The following is a 25,786-nucleotide window of genomic DNA, read 5'->3' on the forward strand; positions in this document are numbered from 1 at the left end:
AACAGGATGGTGTTATATTCGTCTATGGTTTGGAATGCGGTGACGGCCTTGGCCACATTAGCTTTCATCTTCTGGGCAGCCGTTGCAAGGAGTTCATCCTTCTGCTTCACTTACTGCTTTTCAACGTCTAGCTGCTCCGTCAAGACTTGAATCTGCCCCTTGGAGGTGTTGAGGGAGTCCATGGCTGCGATCAAGTCCTTCCGCAAGCCTGAAGCTTTAACCTCCAGTGCTTCCACCTTCGAGTTGGCCACGACGGCCTTCTCCTCATTTGCCAGATACTGCGTGGTAATATGCATGGTCTCCCCCAACACCTGATGACAAAAAGTTCTATCAAAATCAACAAAAATGGTCAAGCAGTTAAAGACGAAGAAAAAGACAAAAATGTGGTGGATTACCTACACGAGCTTGTGAACGTGATGGCTCACCATCTCATGGGAAGGAATGCTCGTAACTTCCTTCATCTCCCCGGGAGTAAGGAGCTTATTGGCATGGTCCATGGCCGTCTCAACGTCCGACCAAACATTGGCACCAACTTTCTCCTTCCCCTTGCTCGCCACTTTCTGCCTCTTGGAAGGACGGGCCACCTCCTCAACCGAAATGCCAGGAGAGGCAGCCAAACCCTCATCCAGGTCAAGGGCAGGTGTGGACGAACCCCTCTCCACCACCTCTTTCTCTTTCTCCCTCTCCTTATCTGTAATTCTCAGCCTCCTCTGACCTATGTTGGAAAGAGGCTCATTCTTCTTGTCCTTAATTTTCTTGTACATATCTTTGTTAAACTTGGACGTCATCTCTACGCAAAAGAGAGCAAGAAGTTAAGGATGAATAAAAAGAGAGTAAGAAGTTAAATACGAAGAAAAAGAGAACAAGAGGTTAAAGACGAAGAAAAAGAGAACAAGACAAATCTATTTGCAAAGACAGATTATGCTTTTTCTCTTTTCCATCAAGGGTACTAAGGATGTAGAGGGAAGGCTCCGGCCCCAAGCAGTGACGAGCTAAAGTGCGCGGATCGATCAAGTCACCAAAATCTTCGATCATCCTTGCGTACCTGATTGCCGCCTGAACCCGCTCTTCGAATTTGCTCTCGAGTTCTGGACAATCTTTCATTTCAAAGACAACAACAAAGGGGAAATTAAAAAAAAAAAAAAAAGAGAATAGGGGTGAGGGGACATCTCATAAGGAGCAAACGCACCAATCAAAGGGGTCTCCCACCGGCACAACAGCCTAGGAACGTTCCCCCATAAGTCATCAGGCAATATTTCCCAACCGTCACCCGATACAAAGAAGTATCTAGACTTCCAGTAGCGAAAGGATGACGGAAGATCAACTACCAGACGCGACCTACTATTCCAGGGTACAAACTCATAATATCCAAATTCCTTGGACTCTTTCAGACAGTACAAATGGACGAACTCATTGACCGTGATCATGTCTCCGTTGGCGATGGTTGTCCAAATCACCATACAGCTAACAACTATTCTCCAAGAATTAGGCATAAGTTGCCCTGGTGCAAGGTTTAAATGATGACGAAGCTCCATGATGAATGGATGGACGGGAAACCTGAGGCCGCACGAAAAAGTAGCCTCATAAAAGCAAACTTCCCCGTGGGCAAAGGCGCAAGCCTTTTCACCCTTTCTGGGAAGATGAGCTCTGGTCCCTTCAGGAAACTGGAACCTATCTTTAAATTTGCTAAAAACCTCTATTTTCAAGGAACAATTTTCCTTGAGGGCATGGAAAGGACGGACGACGGCCGGAGCGGGAGAATGGGAGGACGAGGGAGCGCGAGAGGGCACGGTGGTCGCTGTATCTACCCCAGCCCCTTCCTCACCTACGTAAGAGGACGAGCCCTTCTCTAAGTCACTTGACCCTTCCTCAAAACCCATATTTTCCCCTCTTAGGGTCCCTCGAACGAACTGAAACCAAACCTAAGATTTGAACAGTAAAGGGTATAAGACACCCAACGCCAAACCTAACCCACTACCCCTACAGACAAACTCCTCAAATTGTGGGTATGAACCGCTAGGCGAAAGCGCACCCAATGGGTCACCGGAAAGTTCCACTAAGGCTCCTAAACGGGCGAAGAGAAATGCTACAGAGGGAGAGTTACGCTTAACTTCGAAGTTATCCACCATTAAAGAGGAACAATACCACTCAATAAGAAGAAGGGATAGTGCAGAAAGAAGAAAGAACTTAAAAGACACAGATACAAGCAAAATTCAGAAAGGAAAGAAAGCATAAATGGGGGGTGTACCTGAAAATTAGGGAGAAAACTAAGAAGACTAAGAGCAAAACACGCAAGTGAGGGAGTCAGAGAAACCAATCGCACAGAAGATGGGGAAACGAGAAAAGGAAAGGCCAAAGAAATCAAAAGGTTCTGCCTTGGAAAGTGCGGGAAAACTAAAAAGATTTTCACCGGAAACAAGATGCCCTAGCCAAAGAAAATCAACCACGTGGCCGCGAAGTGAGTCACAGCCGCCATTAAGCAATTAATGCGGAGCAGAACCCCAAACGCCATAATTGTAAAAAAAAAAAAGGGAGAATATATAATATATATATATATATATATATTTACTCAAATGAACCTGTAAAACCCTTTCATATTCCTACGACCGTCCAAGATATGGACGACCAAGGAATAGGGGGGCAGCTGATAGGCTCGATCAAATCATCATCGTCCATATGTTCACGACTAGTGACGAACGACCTAACCAAGCTCGTCCTGGAAGAAATGGCCGTTGTTCAAGGACGAGTAAATCTACCTCCACTCCTTGAGGAACCGTTATAAAACATTAATCAGCTTTCAGATCGTTGGGAGGGGCAGCTCACCATTAACACCCTGCAGGGGCGTTACCAGGCAAGAATAAAGCCTCCATCAAGGCTCCACCAATGGCTAGAAGAAACCACCTGTGAGTGCATGCATATAAATACATAACCCCAAAAGGGGAGGAGGTAAGGCAAAAACTCTAGCATATTATTTTCATAGCTCTCTTTTGTCAATCTTTCTGACTTTGGCATCGGAGAATTTTTGGCAGGCACCACGCCGGCGCATTACATCCATTCTTCCCTTCACTCGTTCTTGAGGATTGGGTTGGTTAAGGACGACTTCAATTTGGACGATCATACTTGACTGACGATCCGAGCATCATCACCGTCCTTATGGTGGACCATGTTATTTGTTCAGCATTTTAGTAAAAGACTCTCACCTATTTAAAATTGCTGAGTCAGTATTCAGTTTTTATTTAAAATTTCACAATTTTAAATAAGTGGGAGTCTTTTATTGAAATAGTGAACCACATCACTTGTTTACCATGAGGACCTTATAATTTCTCACGGACTAGGTAATCAAATAAAGTTACAATTGCATTAATTGTGCCTCAACGATCCAATCTTGCATTAAATTGGATGTGGTCTATCTCCCAAGCAGGAATTCCAATCGCCCACACATTTTAATCCAAAAAATGGGGCAAAATCGGGTCACATCCACCAAAATCACAGTTGATGAGAGTAAGTATAAATACCCCTCTTCTCACACAAGTAGGCACTCTACCCAAAACACTTGATATTCCAACCCTCCATTTCCAAGAGTCTTAACTTAATCGTTGGAGGGCTTATTAAGTGTCCCTCAAGGACTGCCATGATCATTGTGATGCAGATAATCGTTGGAATCATCCTTTTCTTTTGTGAGAGCTTCCTTAATCGGCCATAATTATCCATTTAAAACCATCTACTCCACCTACACCATGCCACCAATTTCCGCACCTATCAAAATGACGCAATTTTTTCCCACTTTCATATCAACAACGTTATAATAATATTACACTTAATGTTGATACCGTATTTTGTCCACCCTTGATTTGCATGCTGGACTCCAAAAATCCAAAAATATCATTTTTTTTCCATGGGGCCGCGTGAACATCCAAAAATATCATTTGATTAAAAAGGTCATTTTGAAATTTTGAAACACATAATATAATAGATAAAATTTCTTTCTTAATAGTACTGTAATTCTGCTAGGTAGTTGACCAAGAGCCAGAATGGAATCTAACAATCTGTTCTTTGGTATCATTTCTTGTTACTTGTTTTAGAATTCCACCATAACCTATGTCAAAAGCATCTGTCTCAACAATTTTAAAAGTATTGGGGGAAGGAATAACAATACAAGGAAATTGCTTAACATATTATGACACACATAAATGTTTTTAGGCCAAATTATGGCTTAAATCAAGATATATCAACTAACATTTACTCAATGAGAAATTATTGTTGTTATTATTATTATTATTATTATTGTAAAGGCGTGTTTTGATCCACAGCCTAAGAGATTTGGACAATGGCCCAATAAACTCAAAACAATAAATTTGTTAGAGAGTGGGCTTGTTAATGAACGTTTAACGAGTTTAAGTATAGATCACGATAGGCTAGTTGATGTAAGAATGAATAAGACAAAGAGTATGAAAAGAAAAATACTCCTTGGTCAGGTTCGAGAATGGTATGTTCTTTTATATTTTTCTCAAACTTATACAAATATTCAAGTTTTTCGTTACATAGTAATTTCTTTTCTGGTTTTCTGATGCCCCCTCCGGTAATGGAGTCCTCCGCCTTTTATACCCCTTTTCCTTCTTTCATCTTAGCCGTCCACGTGTAGATTAGATTGCTAATCTCCTTGATACTTGTCCCATAAGCATTTACCTGAAGTCTTTCTGGGTAGCTATGAGGCTAGAAGTCACTGTTTAGGTATTACCTCCACATTAATGTGGCCAGTTGGTTAGGTGCAGAGCATTCAATGCGGTGGTAACAACTTTCTTCCCATATATTTCTCAATTCTCTGTTGACTCACTTCTCTCTGAAGCTTATCCTCCCGAGCATGGTTGCCCTTTGCCCAGTACCTGATGGGTGGTTGGATTTCAGGCTGCCACTCTGTTGGCCGAGGAGGGGTTGCTCCTTGGACAAAGTCACTTGTCTACTACGATCAGACCTCTCCTTTGGCCCAGTAATCTACTTGCCTTCACTAATACATACCTGTCTTCGGGCTCTTTGACGTCCTCGAGTGTGGCCCACAGCCCAATATCCTTGTTTGGGTCCTTCATCCCTACAATTATTATTATTATGACGCACATATATGTTTTTAGGCCAGATTATGGCTTAAATCAAGATATATCAACTAACATTTACTCAATGAAAAATGCTATGTTCATAATATTTTCACAATACTTTTACAAAAAATTCTAAATGGTAGGTTATTATTGGTTGTTATGAATAGACAAAAAAGTAATTTAAGTTATGTATTTAAATTAGAACCAATAACAACTTACCATATATGATTTGTTGTGAAAATATTATGAAAATATTGTGGACATAACACTTCTCTTATTCAATATATAATTAAACACTTTCCACTCTTAACCTATTTGTATGTTGAATATATACTTTTTTCTTATATACAAAAAGTCACATTTTGAATATATAGAGAAAATATTTTACATTTAAGAAATCTTATTATTTTCTTCTTTATTTTTAGAGGGTAATTTTTCTTGCAGTTGAAATTATTCTGTCAAACTTACGTCTAGATGTCATAACCGCATGTTAATATGAACTCGTGTATATTCCACAAGTCCAAGATCCGATTTGGGACCTTCTCTTGATAAGAGTGCGAGCCAAAACAAAGGGAGTGTCTAGTAGTCTTTATGTGACAAAAGTTCTAGTATTAGTGCATTCGCACCAAGAAAGTTAAAAATTTTGACTTTTAACGATTCAAAAAACTACTTTATCTATTTAATTTTTAACGACTTACTTTACAATTTATTCAACATTAAAAGTTACCATCTCCACAAACCCACAACCAACCACCACCCACAATCCATCAAACACCTTGTTACAAACCACCAAATTGACAACCCTTTATTTTAGATTAACTTTAAGCAACAACGAAACCAAAATTTTCATTCCTTTTTCCTGATTTTCTTAGCAACCAAACAAATCCACAAGCATCAATAAAACCAAAAAATTAAAAAAAATTAAAAAATAAAGTCGAAAAAAATATAGAGAGATCATACCACGCTCCTCTGCCAGAACCAAACCAGCCTGATCTCAACCCCAGCCAAACAAATGACCACCACCTACCATAGCCTCTCTGATCTCAACCTAAAAACACTAAGAATGCCGACCCAAAAATGCCAAGTACAACCCAAAACGCCAAGAACGCCAACCCCAACTTGTGAAGTCAACCGACAAACCCAGAGGGGAGAAGAGAGGCTAGAGAGAAGAAGAAATTAAAAATAAAAAAATAAAATAAAAAAAAGACGAGAGGAAGAGAGGCAGTGGAGACTAGAGAGAAGGAAAGAGAAAAAGAGAGAAAGAAGGAAAAAAGAGAGAAGCCGGAGAGAGAGAGAAATTTATTGAGAGAAGAGAGAGAAATCTAATATATAAAAAAATTATGAGTTTGTTGCTATAGTAAACTGTCAAAGATGACAGTTTAAGGTTGTCAAAATTTTTAAGTATAGCAACCTTGAAGTGAATAAGTTTTTAGGGGATGAGAACTAAAAAGAGTTTTTAGCATTTTTCACACCTTTGCTGTGAATGCTTTTAAAACTCCATAGTTAAAACTCTGCTTCTTAAAACAAATGGACTCAAATTCTAGATAAACCTTTTTATCTTCAAGTTTTAGATGAAATTTTAAGCCGCCGGTTTTCAAGTAGATGTATTTGAAATTTTGAATCCATGGCATCTAGCTTTGTAGTGTAGAATTATGAGATGTTATTTCAGAATAATACTGTAATTATGTTCTTAGAGCAAGATAATAGTTCTTACTAATCAATCCATACTAGCGCATGACAGTAAGGGCATGATGAGGATCGCTGATCCATGCAATTAAGTGAAAAAGTAAGGAAATCTCAACCAAAAAAAAAAAAAGTTATGGAGAAAAAGGAGTGAAAACATCACAAAGAATTTATATGGTTTGAAAATGTGCCAATATACAGCGTGTTCCGAAGTACGAACGCCTCCCTACTAGCACTCTTCTTGTGTGGCAAGCTCTATTGTTTAGAAGGGTATAAGCATGATAAACCTTGGGGCATGGAGTTTGACGTGATATTGAATGAGTGCGACTCTTTATCAGACTTGCCACGGCGTCCCGGTCCACAAGATCACATCTTTTCAGTCGCCATAGGAGTTGTGGTGGGCTCAAGTTCGAGTGCTAATTAGTATCTGCAAGTTTATGATGTGGGCAGCAAGACGTAGCCTACAAAGGTTTGAGGAGGCTTATAATAGTGGTTTTAGTCTCTTCCCAAGAAACCAACCGGTCGTTGAAGCAATGTTTTCTGGTTTCAAGCAGATAAGAAGTGGGTGGTGGAATACGATTTAGTGACAAGGCAATGGTATATGGTGGAAATCACTATGCATGACATTAAAGGAGTGCCAAATTATCATCCACGATTACGATTAGCACATTTAAGCAGTGATAGATTTTGTCTGTTCTAGATTTATCTCATAATCCCATGGAGTACTTCTCGAATTCATTGTTTAAATTTTACCATTGATGGAGCCAAGGTCTTAGAAGTTCGTATCATGACTTAATAAAATGTGCCTAGATCCACTAGCACGATTCCTAATTTTTCAATATCAGAAAAGTGTAGGGTTCTAAAACATATATATATATATATATACACACACATAATATACTACCCCAATTCAAATCCTAATAGGATATATTAAATTCTCAATATACCCTTAATGCTAGGGGCACTCCTAGCCCCTTATTATACCCAATTACCCATTATAATAAACTTAAACTAAACCACATAGATCTCATGGGTTTTACTTTACTTGTTCTACTACATTATGCCATTATGCAGATGAGGCTTTTATGCATGAGATCATACTTTACTCTTTTTTTATTTTTTTTATTTTTGGTCTTTCAATAAGTGGGAAAAAAGGACTTGAACTCATGTTTTACTCATTAGGAAAATCAACCTAGAAATGTTTTTAAGCTACAAGATTAATATTACTTTCTTAGATAGAATATGAGCCATCATCTTTAACAAAGGTTTTTTTTAGGGGAATCTTTAACAAAGTTGAACGGTCATATTGGTGAGGTTGTCATTTTCTAGCCATCCCATAATTAAAGGGTTGGTAACATGCATGGTAGGTGGGTTTGATTATGGGTGCGTTTGTCTCCTCCTCTTTTTGGGATAGGGAAACCTACGTGGGGCGGGAGGGGTAGATTCAAGGAAGGAAAAATTAGAGGTATTCTACTATCTTAAATAAGATAGTTTTGATATTAATTAGATAGAAATGAAAGAGAAAGTAGAGAGATAAAGTTTTGATATTAATAAGATAGAAATGAAAGAGAAAGTAGAGAGATAGTTGTGAGAGTAGTTAGAAAGAAAAAAAAAAGTGTTTTAGGTATGGTAAAAATTATATAAATAAAGTATGTATAAAAAAATTATATTATATATATTCAAATAATTTAAATTCATATTATATAAAAAATATATATGTATACGCATTCAGCGAGACAAGACAGCGTAATTAAGGAGGAGAAATTATTGCCATCTCTACATCATGAGTTCAATTATGGTAAGAAACAGAAGCAAAACCATCCTTTTCTATATTTGTAGGGGAGGAGGAGTTTCTTGTGTGGACCAATGGGTTTAAATTGATCGTTAGGAGAAGCCAATAAATTTGCAACCCGTGAACTCAAAGCGAGACGTTTTTTTGGGCATAGATAGAATCCCATATGTCTCCTTCACATATGCTAATAGTTCCAACTCCTTCATCTCCTAGTCATTTCATTTCACATGCAGCTTCTGTCCCCCGAAAAAATCCAAAACTTAAGACAGAAGTAGCTAAACACTGCTCCCGATACTATTGCTCCAATCGCTCTCATGGTCTCTTTGTGAACAAATTTATATAATGTACTGTTCTATAATCATGGTGAAAACATTGACACCTCATTTTAAATTGATAGGCTTGCCAATCATTCTCTTTCTCTCTCTCTCATGCTCGCACAGAAGATGAATTATTGAGCTTCTATATAGAACTTAGAAGATGCCACTCAACATGTTAAATCTTACTTCAAAAAACCAAAAACAAAATGTCTTAAATGTAATACATGCATATCATGATGTGTAGGACTAGGCTCTGTCATTTTCCTCCTAGCTAAAAGAGATGCCACTCAGATCAAATGGTAATTCTTTGGGACTTGCATGCCATTTTCTATTCTATATATATGGAGAACTTTATTATACGTAAAACGTGCATATTGATGAATAGACAAACGATAAAAAGTATCCTATAAACGACTGTTATTTCAAGCTACGGTGTATTTGCTTCCTTTCAGTGTTGATTGAGCGATGTTTCGCGAGACAACTACTTTCCCCATCAAAATAAATAGAAAATTTGTATGTTTTTGGGGAAAAATGTAATTTTTTGGTGACAGCTCAACTGATTATTGGATCTTAATTCTTAATGCCTTTAACCAGCTTACATCACTATTAATTTATTCTCTTAAATCCCTAAAGTCAAAATTTAGCCTGTTAATCATAATATAACCTCGTTACGTGCCTTGCGCTTTTACACCATATGTGTAATAAGAAAAAAAAAATTCTTTTTCTTTTTTAGGAATGAAATAAATTCTTCTGTTAATTATAATATTTTTTTTTTTATCTGGGAAAATTGTCATCTGTCACAGATTGAGAAGAAGGTACCAAAAGTCCATGCAATTATTCCCTATTATAAACTAGGCTCCATTTGTTTAGTACAAGATCGTAGCACAATGCGCCAACAATCCGTATTGTAATGAGCTGCCATGATTAGGTTATTGCGAATTATTGTTGCCCATTATTTTGATTTTTCTTTCTTTATTTTTGTCTTGTTCTTGATCTCATATATACTCTTAGAGCATTCTCATTAGGTATGCCAAATATTTGACATTTGGCACACCAAACATCCAAAACAGAGCATCATGAGGTGTGCTAAATGTCTCAAAATTTTGAGACATGCTACAGTACGCTCTCAAATATGAGAGCGTACGAACAAAAATGCTATATTGGTTTAATTTTTTTTTCTCTTTTCTCTCTCCTCTCTCATCACTTTATTCTTTTCTCTTCTCTCTCATTTCTTCTCTCTCCATCACTCTTTGTCTCTTCCCTTTTAGTCCTCCCTGCTCAAGATCTCCCTCATCTTTGCTCAAGATCTCTCGCCACCTCACCTCACCGTCAACCTCCACAGCCCTCCCCACCGACCTCCATAGCCCTTGCCGCCGACCTTCAGATCTCTTAATCGGGTCATGGGTGTGAGATTTGGGATGGGTTTCAATGTGTGGGTTTTGGGTCATTGATTGATCGGTTGGGTTGGGATTTTGGGCTGGTGGTGGTGTCGTGGTTGTGGCAATGGTTGGTTGAGTTTTGGGCCAGCGATGTTTGTGGTTGTAGCGAGCGACAGTGTTTTTTGAAGATTTTGAGTTTCTTTTTCTTTTTCTTTTCTCTTTTGTTGAGGTTTTTGGATTTGGAATTTGTTGAAGATCCAGTGATTGTGATTGTAGTTTGTGGAGGTTGATTTGTTGTTGGTGGTGATTTGCCGTTGTCGTTGGTGGTTAGTTTATGGCTGTTTTGGGTTAATATATTATTTAATGTGTTTGATATATTATTTTAATGTATAGAATTGAAGAATAGAAGATGTGATAAATGGTGAATTGTAAAATGGTGTGCTAAAATGATAAAGTAGGTTTTTGGCGTGTCAAAATGGCATTTTTTATGAGAGAGCTGATGAGAATGCTCTAGTATACTACACGTATTTAGCACATGTTGTATACTACACACATTTAGCACATATTATATATCTTGGTAAACCCTTTACTATGACAAAAATCAAGAAACATTATTTATCCAATGGTCATCTTCTATTTCTATATACGTTCAAACTTCTATATACATTCGAACTGTAAGTAGTTAATCTTTGATATACAGAAAATATAGGAAATAAAGAGATTTTGTTCATAACTAGCTTTTATTCTTTGCGTCTGTTTACTTTTAACATATACGAAGTGGATAGAGTTTTGGTAACTAGGGAGGTGGGTTTCAATTAACTATATAATGAACTTGAATTAACTATACAATAGAAAAATATCACAGTTTTCTTGCATATGAATCATGAATCCTACCATAAGTTTAATTACCAAAGGGAAAAGTGCTATGTCATTGTACTCTTAAAATTGGGACAAAATTGGCATCTGCCCTTTTCGGGCAAAATAAATAGCATTCTACCCCCTTTCCCAAACTAATTAGAGAAATGTCCCTCTTTTGAAACTTGACTTTCTCAAAATCAAGTTAAAAAAGAAAAAAAAAAATTCTGAAGCCCTATAATGGCGTTTTAAGAAGCCTATAGTGACGTTTTAATGACCTATAGTAGCGTTTTATAACTCATTTTCCATGAAGTCGAGTTACATGCAATTTTTTTACCTATAACTCGATTTCATGGAGCTTGAGTTAAAAAACGCCACTATAGGTCTTTAAAAATGTCATTATAAGACTTAACTCGATTTTGAGAAAGTCGATTTTCAAAAGAGAGACATTTCCCTAAAGAGTTTGAGAAATGGAGTAGAATGCTATTTTTTTTGCCCGAAAAGGGCAGAAGCCAATTTTGTCCCTTAAAATTGGATAGCACATGAATTACAGGTTAGGTATGCTGTAGCACATTAAATTTAATAATCGTTAGGATGTGAGTTTAAGACTTTTATAAGTTCCAATAAAAAAAAAGACTTTTATAAGTTTGCCTCCAAGATTATGGCATATAAAATGTAAATAACGAACTCTACTGCTACTACATGACAAAACTAATCTTGCGAATTGTTTAGTGGTTGTAAAAACAAATATTTGTATGCTTTCTGATTAGCAACGGTTGAAATTCATCTATATATTGATTAAAATGCAAATTGGATTAGTTTAATAGTAATAACTTTCTCTTTGATTTTTTTCTGTCTAGAGGTATCTTTCTTTTCAAAAATTTAGAAAAACGGCACCAGATGTATTTATCAAATAGATAATGGCTAATATTGAGCCATTTATTTTTAATTTTTTTCCTTTTTTTTTTTGGTAATCTTTCTTTTAATTTGTTATCAAGAAATTTGAGAAATAAAATTTTTGTATCGCGGTGTAATTGTTCAATTACTCACAATCGATTAGTTTAATAAATTGTGGCAAATACCTTAGTCTTAGAGTCCATTAGGACAAGAAGTGGGTGACCATGATGTTTGGTTTTTTTTTTTTTTTTTTTGATGAATGATGTTTGGTTATTATGATTTATGAATGGACTCAATGTGATTGAGCTATATGTCTCGATGATAAGACATTAAAATGGATCATTTTATTAGAAAGCCTGTCTAAAGTAGGCCTCGTCAATGGGCCGGGCCGGGCCAGCCCGACCCGTTTTTACTAATGGGCTGGGCTTAACGGGCTGTTGACTAGTCAATGGGCTGGGTCGGGCCGGGCTGGATGGAAAAATCCTAGCCCATGGCCCTACCCATGGGCAATGCCCATTTGGGCTTTAGCGGGCTGGGCCAGTGAGGTGGGTTTAATGGGCTACTCATGGGCATTTTTAACAGGTCTTCAATGGGGTTATAAAAATTTAACCAAAAAAATTATAATTATATATTATTACAAACTATCAAATTGAACAATTAAATCTACTAAAAAGATTCTATTAAAAAAAATACTAAGACATACCTCTTAAAAAGGTACTAAAAAAAGATTAATTAACTTTTATTGATAAGAATAAATAAGTACATTGAATTAAATATCAACTTTTAAAGGAAATATTTGAAGAATAAAATATCAATTCTTAAAGGAAATATATGAAGAATCAAATATCAACTCATTAAGGAAAGAATTTCTTCCAACCAACGGTAAGCTTTTTTTTTCTTTTCTTTTTTTAAGGAATTTCTTCTATAATTGTAACTTGTAAGGAAAGAATTGGAATTTATCAAAGGAAAGAATGACTTTCTTTCCAGAGGCACAGAGGTAGGGCAACAATCATCTTAGTAACTTTGTTTTAAAAATCAAAGCTACTAGACTAATACCAAAATATATATTTATTATGCATATTGTATCACAATCATTCCAAGCATTTATTGGTTAGGTGTGTGGTCTTAAAGTTTTTATAATGTCTAAAGTTCAATCCCTCATCCACCCAACCCCCAAATTATTTTGTTATAAATTTTGGGTAATGAGTCAGGCTAACGGGTCGGGCTACTGGATAAGGCTAACGGGCCAGCCCACCGGGCGCCCATGGGTAAAGAAACCAACCCATAGCCTGTCCCATTGGGTTACTGGGCTGCCCACGGGTTTCAATATTACCGGGTTGGGCTGTCCATTAGCCTGGTGGGCTAGCGGACTACTGGGCCAGCCCATGGGTCATGGGCTATTTGATGACCCTTGGTCTAAAGCAAGCACGTACCAAGGTAATTATCTCTTCATGCAATTTCTATTTCTTTAAAAATGAGAAAAGTAGAAAAGCAGAAACATCATAATTGAAGGACATGGGAAACATATCCATGATTACGGAATAAAATCATGCAAAATCTTGGCCTTACTATGGGCCTAAATCGTGGTTGATAAAGATCGTTATGGGCCCTCTAAATATCAGGTGGTTTTCTTAAGGTTGTTGACAATTTTTTTTCTTAAATTTTTTATTTTTTGAGAAGATGTCGACAATTAATTATCATTCTACGCTGTATACAAAATAATGGTATATTGCTATTAGATGGCAGATTTTTCATATGAAGCAATTTAAAATTTAGAAAAGCAATGTGGTAGCTATAACAACCGTTGATTTTAGACTATTATTATTACACTGATAAGACAACTGTCTTCAAATCTCTCATATAAAAGATTATGTAAAAACAGAGACAGGATGGAGGACTTAGAAGTTGAAACTTGGATCTTCAAAGTCTTCAATACTTGAAATCTTGAATACGACAAGGTTAAGTAAAACCGTTTCTCTTCATTTTACTTGGATTTAAATGTATAGCTTGTAATTCATTTGACCCATACTAATATTTTCAAAGGAAATTTCAAATCCTCCAACTGATAGTGATCAAAAAAGTAATTTCAATACAGGGTTCAAATTAAAACTAATAACAATTTGTTATTTAGTATTTAGTATAAAAGTTTTGTGAAAATATTATGAACGTAGTACTCATCTAAACATAAGAAATACATGATATTATGCTATGATTAATGATAGTCACACATTTATTGTTAACACTCACCGCATATGCGTTATCACATTGACGGAAATAATAAAATCTGTGTTTTAAAAATACAATATAAAAAAGAAAAGAAAAAAAGAATGCATATAGATCATACAATAACAGATGTAATGTAAGATTTTCCTTTGTCCTTCCAAACATATCCTAACTCCTCTTTAACGTACGGCGATTGAGTCAGTAAACATTTTATATTATTTGAATAATTGAACACTGACAAAAGGTTTGTTGGTTGTTGCTTGCTTGAGGAAGAAAATTCCATTTAGTGACTTTTTTTTTTTTTTTTTGGAGAAACTTTAGTGACTTTAGTCACAGTCATTCACGAGAAACACATAGAGAGAGGTAATTTGTCGCCCACTTCGAGTTGTGAGTTTCATCCCCAAAAAAAAAAAAAAAAACAACATTTCTTCTCTTTCTTTCATTCCCGAAAGAGGAACAAACACAAGTCCAAATTAATACAAAAAACATAAAAGCAAAAGGCCCAAAATATACACAAAACTTACACTCACTCTTACATTAATCATATTTTTTGATCATCTACATGACTATATCTAACTCTCTGCTTAAAAAGCCATGAACATACATCATACATCATACATCAAGGTGTCTCCTTGGCAACATAGCTGTTCACTAAAGCAAGCGCATTACTCGTGATTTTATGTACCTTCATCACCCGATCACACACGTCACTCTTTAACGACCCATCGGCCACACCTTCAAACCCATCCGTACAGGTGTCCTCGTCGGTCAAGGCGGCGCTCATCCACGTCTGCACGTTGCTCATTTGGAACCTAAACGAGTCCACTCCCAAACCCGCGGCTCCGAGCTGACCCATCTGCTTCAGCGAGCCGCGGATCTCGTCGACCGCGTCGCCGAAATTGGTGAAGCAGTCGTGCAGAGCCGCGGCGGCTCTGCGGTCCGTTCCATACTCGGCCTGGCGAATCAAAGTGGAGACGTAGGTAGCCATGCGGCGAGCCTTGGAGAGAGTCACGCCTATGGCGACTTTGGCGAGCTGACCCGGGCTTTGTTGTACGGCGCTGGCGTAACGGGACAGGGAGTGGTAGCAGAGGTCGGGGTACAACGTTGTGCCGCAGCTCGTGCGGATGAATTCTGTGCCGTTGGTTTTGGGTGTGGGTGCGAGAGCGGCGGGAGTTGGGTCTCCGACGGTTGGGGTTGGTTGGAGTTGGAAGAGTAATATTTGTAAGACGAGAGAGACGAGGAACAACCGGTGTTGGGTGTTCATGGCTTTTTCACTTTTTTTTTCTTCCGTATTTTGGTGTGGGCGTTATGGACTGTTTTGCCACATAGGGGTTTAAGTAGACTCTAGTATTCTATCTCAATTACATTTCTACCCATTCTTTAAACAAATAATAGCAAGATTGCCACTGCTGCTTCTATCTCCAATATTATTTCAATTTATCTTAAATGGAGCTTAAGAATTTCCTGAAATACGATGATATGGTATTTTCTCCTCTCATATTTGAAAATAATTGTATGATATTTTTTAATGTTTGAATTTTAAAAAATAGTAAAACTCTGTTATTTTTATGGAGTTATAAGGACATAGTTTAGAATGAGATAAATGGAAGGGTTATATTGAAAACATGTCAAAAATTTTGTAACTTAATTAGAATTTTTTTTTAGTATTTTCAAATGAGATATTCGGTCCCCTCTTCCCAAACTACCGAATTATCAACCAAAAAAAAAAAAAAAAGTCTCCATAGGAAACATAAATATAAGCTACAAGACTCGGATGAAAAAAAAAAAAAAAAAAAATTGAAACTATAGAAAGGAAAACGAAAGATGTCAAATAATACTATAGAGAATTTAATATCTACTTTAACCATCTCGTTTTGTGTTTTATTTTGTTTGATTCCTCAATCATTATCAATACTAGTAAGTTGTTCATACGATGCACGGATAATGTTATAATATTTTATATAAGATAATTTTAGAGAATATTGTATATATATTATAGCATAATTGTTATTGAATTTTGTTAGTAATGAATTATAAATTGCACACATCTATTATAATTATTCAGTTCAAATAATGAGATATATAAAAACAACTTTGGAGGAATATTATAGAATAAAAGTTTATATAAAATGTGTCTTTCTCTTTCTCCTTAATTTTAAAACAAAATACGCATTCTAAACACCCACAATTAATTACATCCTTTACAAAACACACAAATCTACAACTTGAGGTTTGACCTTAAAATCAAAATCTTAATGGGTGCTTTACTCAATATAAAATGCATGCTACTTTGACCCGATATTTTGAGTAAGATATTACTTGCATTTATTTATTAAATGCATGCTACTTTAACCCGATATTTTGAGTAGTATCTTAAGATATTACTTGCATTTATTTATTAAATGCATGCTACTTTAACCCGATATTTTGAGTAGTATCTTAAGATATTACATGCATTTATTTATTAAGTAGTATCTTAAGATATTACATGCATTTATTTATTAAATGCATGATACTTGACCCGATATTTTGAGTAATATATTAAGATATTACATGCATTTATTTATTAAATGCATTTATTATCTCACTTCAATTTTCAGTTAATGCATTTATTACTCATTAACTGAACCCGATATTTATTTAGGGTAAAACTTATATACAGTTCCTTATATAGTATTCCTTAGGTTCTCCTCTTAAAAATCTGCCACTTGTCTAATTGAATAACTAAACTAACATAGTTTTAACACCATTCTCTCTCTCAAATTTTTTTTTTTTTTTTTTTTTTTTCACTTGCGCGTGTAAGAAAACCCAACTACAAATCTCTCAAACTTCTCCCAAACAATATCAGAAAATAAAATCTGGCTTCAGAAGGACAAGCCTGGAATGATCTTCTCCATTAATCCCATAATTTTCATTAGAAGATTATTGATTTGTTCATACTTTGTATGCTAGACAGATGGCTTTTTAAATAATGAAAAAGAAAAGAAAGAAAAAAAAGAAGAAGATGAAGACCGCCATAGCAACGCACTACTTGGATAAATCTAATTCTCATAAGTTTGGAATAAATAGCCATTAGAACAGTAATAGTAGATCCATCCATTCATTCCCAATAAGAGCATCTCCAACAGATTCACCAAATTTTTGTACTGTTTGAAGAATGAACAGTGACATTTAGTTTTTACCTACTTACTTTTTCAAATACATTTTTCAACAGATTCTCTATCATTTTCTCCATCTCATTTAAATATTATTTTTTCATTCATTCTTTATTCTTTTTTTTATCATCGTTTATTCTTTTTTTAATAACTATATTTTTCAATGAAAGTGTTATGTCCACAATATTTCATGCAATACTTTCACAACAAAATTTATGTGGAAAGTTGTTACTAGTTCTAATTTGAACCCACCACTGAAATTATTTTTTTACTCGTCAATATTAACTAATAACAATCTGTTACTTAAAATTTATTGTGAAAATATTGTGGTAAAATTTCTTAATTAGGATTTTTTATTCTTTATATTATTTTTCTTTCTTTCATTTCATTTTCATCCATACGTTCATTTCTTCTTCTTTTTTTTTTTTTTTTTCTTGTTTTTCTCCTCTACATGTCCACTGTCGAGTGTCCTATCTCTACCCCCTTCTTTTATTTTCCTTTTTCTCCTCAAGAACATTCCAGACATTAGAAGAGAGAGAGAGAGAGAGAGGACAAAGGACAAAGCCGGTGGAGATCAAGGTCGTCGAAAGGACAAAGCCAGTGCAGCACTACCACGTCCGCCGCCCCACCGCCGCTCGTCCTCCTCCCCACCACCAAGTTGGGTCAAATTAGCTTGTTCTTTTTTTTCTTTTTTTCTTTTTTAATATTTGCTTGTTTTGTGATGTGAGAACACTAAAAAGCAACGGAGAGAGAGTATGAGAGAAAAAAAGAAATCCAGAGGAGAGAGAAAGAATTGATATAATAGTAGCTTGTATGAATTTTTAATCAAAAAAATTCAATTGCTAATGTACAGTAGCTCATCAACTTGCTACTGTTCATAAGCCAAAAAAAAAAAATTCGGGATTTAGAGAATCCACTGGAGAGCTTTTTTTGGATTTCATTCTCTATTATAGAGAGAATCCACTGAATGAGCTTTCTTTTCTCCCAGACACTAGAACAAAAATACAACAACTAAAAGCTATGGTACTTGAATGGTGTTTGTTTAGTTATTCATTTAGACAATACAGATTTTTAAGAGAAAAATCTAAAGAACTGTATATAAGCAACTGTATTTAAGTTTTGTCCAATTGATTTTAATCTAGGTATAAAGTGAGATAATAATGACAGCTACTATCTTAATAAGACAAATTGTATTTGAATGACTGTTACTATCACGGACCATCATTTTTTCTCCGTTCCGTTAAGAATATTTGTTGTAAAGTGCATGTGAAAGTGTGATGAAAAAACAAATTAAAGCAGGCCCAAGCCCCTTTGAATTGCGGCTAGCCAGTAGCTAGTGCATGAACTCGAGGTATCACGGTTTTTCTGTTGCTTGCTCCCACTCCAATGTCGACTGTAATTTGTCAGTCCAGATAGATAAACAAGTCGGTCAGCATTTTAAAGAGCTAAGCTAGTGTGTCGTGTGTGTGTGTGTGATGTGAACTGTGGATGTCATTAACTAATGCCATAATGGGGCACCATGCCACTTGCCCTCTCAGCCTCAGGCGCCCACTTTTTCTCTATGCTGTTTCTGGTGTTTTTTACGAATTCGTTAGCCATTTCTCTTTTTGCACTTGCCCACTATTGTGAAGCGTGCAACTTTTACTTAGTGTGTTTGGCCAAAAACCGTTGCTCTCATTTTGTCATCATATATATATATATATATATATATTTTACTTTATTTTCTTTGATGCAAAATATACGTGTGAAGAGTGAACACTAAGCTTAAGGCTTTGATCCTTTGGGTGCTTTGTGTACTAATGAACCACGAGACAGGGTCAAATTTAGACAATTTTGAAACCAGTACTTTTGATAATGATCAAAAGCACATGTGAACTTAGGATAGTCATGAAGGGAAACTCTAGATCTATATTGTCTTTGCTTTTTTCCTTTTTCTTGTCTATGAACAATTTCGTCTCTTATATATATATATATATATATATATATATATATATATATTCTGTTTTCTAACTTTGAACCAAATGCAAAGTGTAAACGACAATGTTCAAAGTGATTGTACACGTGATTTTGAAATTCTTCACCGTTCTTTCTAAAAATAGACGGGCCTGGTACAATTTTTACTAGTCTTAGTTTTGGGCTTTCACCAAAATTTCAAAGCTAACAGACAACAAACGTTACAATTTATGAATAAAGTATATCATATATTATAGGCGTAAATGCTCTTTTCGTCTTTACATTTTAGAGTCATTTCTATTTTGGTCCCTACATTTCTATTTTATCACTTTTAGTCCCTAAACCAATTAACGCGTGTTATTTTAGTCATTTCCGTTAGACAACAAACGGAATAACTGACGTGGCTGATGGCACATTAAAATAATAATTAAAAAATGCCACGTCAACATCTAAATTAATTTTAATTAAATAAAAAAAATTAAAAACAAAAAATTACAGATCTAAGAACATAAAAACCAAGCAACGACATCAAATCTAGAATCAAAGAACAAACCCAACAACAACATTTTCCTTTATTTGAAATCCAAATAAAAAACATTTTGGTCATTGCTCATCCACTACATTCAACTTACTAAAGCTCTCTCTCGTCTAAAATGAAGCCCTCTTTCATCTAAAGCTCTCTCTCTCTCAGATCAAAATCTCTATCTCTATCTCTATCTCTCTTTCGGCTTTCTCTTTGGATCTGGGTTTAGAGAAAGAGATGATGGGTGCTGGGTTCGACTGGGTTTGCTGGGATCTGGCCTTTCTCTTCGGCTTTGATTGGTGATCGTTGGTGGGTTTGACTGGGTTTGATTGGATCTGGGTTTAGAGAAAGAGATGGCTTATCTGCCTCTCTCACCCAAAGCGAAGCTGATACGATTGGAAAAAACCCCTTAGTCCTCGTCGTGTTTGAGGACCGCCGTCACGAGCTTCACACCACTCGGTCTCCTCAGTTTCTCGGCCTCAGGAACCAGCGCGGTCTTTGGTCTGATTCCGATTACAGCTCCGATGTCATTATCGGTCTTCTCGATACCGAAATCTGGCCAGAGCGGCGTAGCTTTTTCAATAGGAATCTCAGTTCGGTTCTGTCTGGGTGGAAGGGAGCTTGTTGGTGGGTGCTGGGTTCGACTGGGTTCGTTGGTTAGGATTACAGGGTTTGTTGTTGTTGTTGGTCTGATCAGTGATCGTTTCTAAACATTTGGGGTTTGGGGTTTGCTGGAGATTTGGTTTTAGCATTTGCTGGGAATTTTGCATTTTGAAATTTCTTTTTGTTTTTTAAGTTATTAACTTGTTGTGGTATTCGAAATTTCTTTGATTATGGTTTGGTTTGGGAGTGGATGAGTTGGGTGCTTTGCTGGGTTTCTATTCTTTGGATGGTTTGGTTTGGGTGTGGTTTCGTTTGGGTTTTCCTGTGTTTGCTCTTGTTGATGCTCTTTGATTTGGTGATGTTCATTTTTTTTTTTCTTGTTGGTTTGATGTTCATGTTCTTTGATGTTCATGCTCTTTGATTCTGGGTTTGCTCTTTGATTCTGAGTTTGATGTCGTTACTAGGTTTATTTTCTTGATTTAAGAAGAACATTGAAGAACAAGTTCTTATGTTCTTAGATTTGTGATTTTTTTGTTTTTAATTTTTTTATTTAATTAAAAGTAATTTAGATGCTGACGTGGCATTTTTTAATGTCAAAATAGATTTTTTTAATTATTATTTTAATGTGCCATTAGCCACGTCAGCTATTTCCGTTTGTTGGCTGAAGAAAAGGACTAAAATAACACGCGTTAATTGGTTTAGGGACTAGGTAAAATAGAAATGTAGGGACTAGAATAGAAATGACCCCAAAATGTAGGGCCGAAAAGCATTTACGCCTATATTATACACGTATCCACCCTCTAACATGGAGGAATGACTCATCCCATATTAAAAAATGGATACATGTAATACTACCTCATAGTGTATGTGCTTGTTTCAAACTTCTCTTTTGAAGATGGTTGAAATGATTAGTTTGTGTTTAATAAATAAGCTTTAACCCATCAAAAATAAATAAATAAAAGCTTTAAAGTTGCCTAAGGAGGGTCATAGCTAGGAGTGTTCGCGATATGGTTTTAGGCCATTTTTTGCACCGCACCTCATTTTTGCGGTTACATGTGCGGTGCGGTATGATTTAGAATTTAGTCAAAATCATAACCACACTACACCTCATTTTTGCAGAAACATGTGTGGTGTGGTATTTAAGATGCGGTTTGAATGGTTTGAAGTCAGTATATTTTTCAAATTTTGAGCTTTTCCTACCTAGTCTAAAACTGATTTTTCCCTTTGCTTTAGGCTAAAATTTAAATTATTAAGCTAGTTTTTCTTTATTTTGGGCTAGTTTTCCTAATTAACACTTGATAGGGCTATTAAACTATTAATAATATATTTAATATTAAAAAAATAAATATATTAATATATAGAGAGGGTGCGGTGCGGTGCAGTCTGGGGCGGAGGCAGGGGGGGTCGAGGGGGGGCAGTTGCCCCCCCTACCTCCCCAAAAAAAATCCTATATAATATTGCAATTTACAATACCTGCCATTTTCAACTCAAATGTTCCATACTCAGAGTACAAATAACACTATTTTGTCTTTTCCCATGTATAGTTTCCATAAGAAATAATACAAACGTGTCATAGGTTTATTTGTCTTTTTAAACAAAACTATGTTTTTTGGGTCTCACTTAAAAACCATATTCCTTTTTTTTTTCTTTTTTTTTTTCCTGCCGCATGTTCTTAAGCAACTGCAATTTTTTTTCCCCCTGGTGCCTTTGTCACACAATTATTTCCTTTGAATTAGGGTATCCACATCATCATAATAATAAAAAATAATATTTAAGACCTTTTATATCAAACTAAAACCCTAGCCTCCTAATTGTTTTCTCTTCTATCTTAACTTTTTCACAGTTTCAAACACTTCATTTTTGCCATAGACCAAAATTTTAACTTCTTAGTTCTTACCACTTAAAAGAATAGAGAAAGAAATATTGAATTTTACATAACTTTTTAAGAGTATTCAAGGCCAAGAAAGTACAACTTTGCAGGTATATTTTTATATCCTTAACACTTTTACATTGATTTATTTTGAGGAATCAAATCACATGTTTAACTTCTATGTCTTTAAAGTAATCTCTTAATTTGATTGTTATTAACTATGAAGTGATTTTATTTATTTTAATTATATAAAATGTGTACTTGTAAGCAATTGAGATTATGATAAAGCCTAATCAAAATAATGATTTTCAAATCAAATTTTAAACAAACTTGTATGAAGGTATATTTTGCAAATCTTCCAATTGAGTAAATTAAACTAGGTATGCAAATATAAATTAAAGTTTATATTATATTTGATCTTGTATGACAATTACATTAGTATATAATTGTTTATCTATTTTGTTATTTATATTGATTAGTAATATTTAGATTAATTTTACTTTCAATCTAGTCTTTCAACTTTGCCCCCCCTAAACTAAAACCTTGGCTCCGCCACTGGGTGCGGTACAGTTTATGCGGTTTTCTCATTATAAAACAACAAATTGCACTGCACCATGCAGTGCGGTACATTGATACTTGCAGTGCAGTGTAATGCAGTTATGCCATTTTGTAGACGATTTTGGTGCGGTTTTTGTGGTTTATACGATTTGGTGAACACTCCTAGTCATAGCCTCATAGGCATTAGGAATTTTGACACGAATACAATAACAACATTTCTCAAGAAATTACATTTAAGTAAAAAGTTTCCCCACAGCATCAGCCGAAACATATGAATTGATTGACAAACTCGTCGGCGTAATTGACTCAAAGTAATTAACCTAAACACAAACGGTTTTATTAGACAATGTAAAAGCTTGTGACAACATTGTTCACATAGCCGTAGAGAACAAGGGGGGCCATATTTCTTGGTGTAAACATTAAGTACTCCAAAGGGGAAACAACTTCATAATTCAAGATGACAAAGGTTGTGCTTTAAAATAGTATAAACATTTTCATGATTATAGCATGAAATTATGCTGTCCCTGCTGGGCCTATCGGGCCTAGGCCAAGATGGCCCACCACATCATTGTCAAGAAAAAGTGGTACGCGAAGCTGACTCCGTGACTGAGGGAAATTGTGAAAATGTACAACAACATCAACAACAAAAAAGCAGTGGCATTTTGGATAGAGTTGCACGAGATTTGGATTGACTTGTGGCATATAAATGAAAGGAAAATAGCATCTCTATGCATGTGTTAGGTAGCGATTGCATTTGAAATGAATTCGAGCCATCTAAATGATATAGAATTCATAAAAGTCATGGCCGAGAGCCAGAGCCTCATAAAATTCATATATGGGCAGTGGTTGTCACACCTAGTGTGTATGAGATTTTATCCTAAATATATTGTTACGTGTGCATTTAACACTAAATTACTCTATGCAGAAATCATGCCAATTGGTTCAAGTAATAAGGAAGCTGATATTATAGTTATAAACGTTTGAAGTAATCAGTAGTGTTTTAGCATCTGTTCCCATGTTAATTACGTTTGAACATGATTTGGATTGACTTGTGCTTGAAGCACAAGTCAATCCAAATCATGTTCCCATGTTAAGTGATGCATTAAACATGAGAGCACTCCCTTAATTTCCTCATGTCTAATGCATGAGGAAAGGGAGAGCTCTCAAGCACGAACTCAATGGCAATTGCAGAAAATAAAGTAATGCATTAAACGTGCATATATAGGTCACAACACCATCTTCCACGTAGTGGACAGGTGAGCTGCTTCATTGGTGAACTTCGGGACTCCATTAAAACTAATGTGCTAGCAAGAAGTGTAATATTGGGAAGATAATATTTTGGAGACATTCAAATTTAGTAATTAATATTATATATAAGGACAACACTTATCACAAAAACTTAAGTTTATAAGTTTAAGTCCAATTATATTATATTAATTTCTTTACTATTTTACTTTTTCTCCTAGTGGAACTTCCACTTATATATGCATACCCAATAATTTATTCGTCATTTCTGAGTTTTTTTTTTTTTTTTTTTGGTACCAATCATTTCTGAGTTATTAGAGTGGGTTAAGGCCTCTTTGTTGGCTATAAAGAAGTCAAGTCCTACTAGCTCACTCTATAATCGGGTTGAGGCACAGCTCACAGTGTAGGTTAGCGAACCCAAAAACCTTCAACTGCTTTATTGGGCAGCAGGCAACATAAAGCCATAGGCCCATAAACCATCACCATGTCCGAGGCCTTGGGTGAGGCAGCTATCGATGAGAAGCAATTAAAAGATGGCCCTTAAAAGATTAGGCCTATTCTCCTATCCATTCTAACTTAGACATGCTAATTTAGCAAGCCCAACTAAGCCCATAGCTTTCATGACCCAATCAGAAAGAATGAAAGCTCCAAATTTTCAGTTGGGCTTTTTTTTTTTTCTTTTTCTAGTAGCACCAAAAAAAAAAAAAAAAAAAAATTGTCACAACTCACTCGTGTAATTGATTGTGATTAGTGGAGAAAAAATTATAAGTTCATATGAAAGTATCAAATAACCAATCACAGTTAAACACATAATTAGAATTATAACAAAAATTGTGAATTTGTTTGTAGTGGCAGAACTCTTATTCTAAAAAACAAGGAAAATGTTATATATGTTATTTAATTGATGATTCAAGGGTTTTCAAAAAAAAAAAAATTGATGATTCAAGGAAATTAAAAAGATTCACTACTATCATTTTAGCAAATAGTTTTTTTTTTTTTTTTTTGAGAAAAAGAAAATAGTTAAAGTCAACTCTATTATTATGTCGCAAACGACTAATGATTGATTAACTAACTACTCATTATGCTAGTAGCATTTTAATGATTCTACTGTTGTGTAGCTTAAGTTAATTCAGCTTCCGAAAGAGTAAGATTTGCTAAGTACTACCCACCGAAAGTGAAGCTACTTATTACTGTCTTGTTTTAGGGAGAAAAAAATTAAAAATGCCTTTATTGGGCTTCAAGTAGGTGAATTATGAGTTTATTGGCTTTGATGGATAAAGTTTAGGGTCACAATATTTTATGTTACAATTATCAATATTGTAAACTATGAATAGTAGAGAAAAAAATTGTAAATTCATATGAAAGTAATGTACAACTCATTATAATTTGCCTTATTAGATAATAATAGAAAAATGTGGTAATTGGTAAATATTTTGCGGTGCTTTTAACCCAAAATTGAGTGGGTCGTTTAAGAGCATCCACAGCAGTGGAGCTAAAAATTTAACTATTTGATACTACAAAAAGTTACTTTATCTATTTTACCTACACACATACTACAGTAGTAGATCTATTTTAACTTTCAACCCAATAAAATAATATAAATATCATAATAAAATAAGATATCTACTATAATAAAATAATAA

General features: G+C 35.3%; 1 protein-coding gene across 1 annotated transcript; it reads right to left on the bottom strand.

Annotated features, from left to right (window-relative positions):
* Nucleotides 1-14,789: 14,789 nt before the first annotated feature.
* On the bottom strand, nucleotides 14,790-15,536 carry LOC115981548 (21 kDa protein-like). The gene has a single exon (XM_031103760.1). It carries the CDS (start codon nucleotides 15,498-15,500, stop codon nucleotides 14,856-14,858), a length of 645 nt encoding a protein of 214 aa, XP_030959620.1. The 5' UTR covers nucleotides 15,501-15,536; the 3' UTR covers nucleotides 14,790-14,855.
* Nucleotides 15,537-25,786: the final 10,250 nt, after the last annotated feature.

The sequence above is a fragment of the Quercus lobata genome, chromosome 3 (genome assembly GCF_001633185.2).
Source record: "Quercus lobata isolate SW786 chromosome 3, ValleyOak3.0 Primary Assembly, whole genome shotgun sequence".
In the NCBI taxonomy this organism is placed as follows: Eukaryota; Viridiplantae; Streptophyta; class Magnoliopsida; order Fagales; family Fagaceae; genus Quercus; species Quercus lobata.

Bases quoted from the DNA above. Each gene is read 5' to 3' on its own strand.
- LOC115981548 (XM_031103760.1), bottom strand. From the start codon at position 15,500: ATGAACACCCAACACCGGTTGTTCCTCGTCTCTCTCGTCTTACAAATA.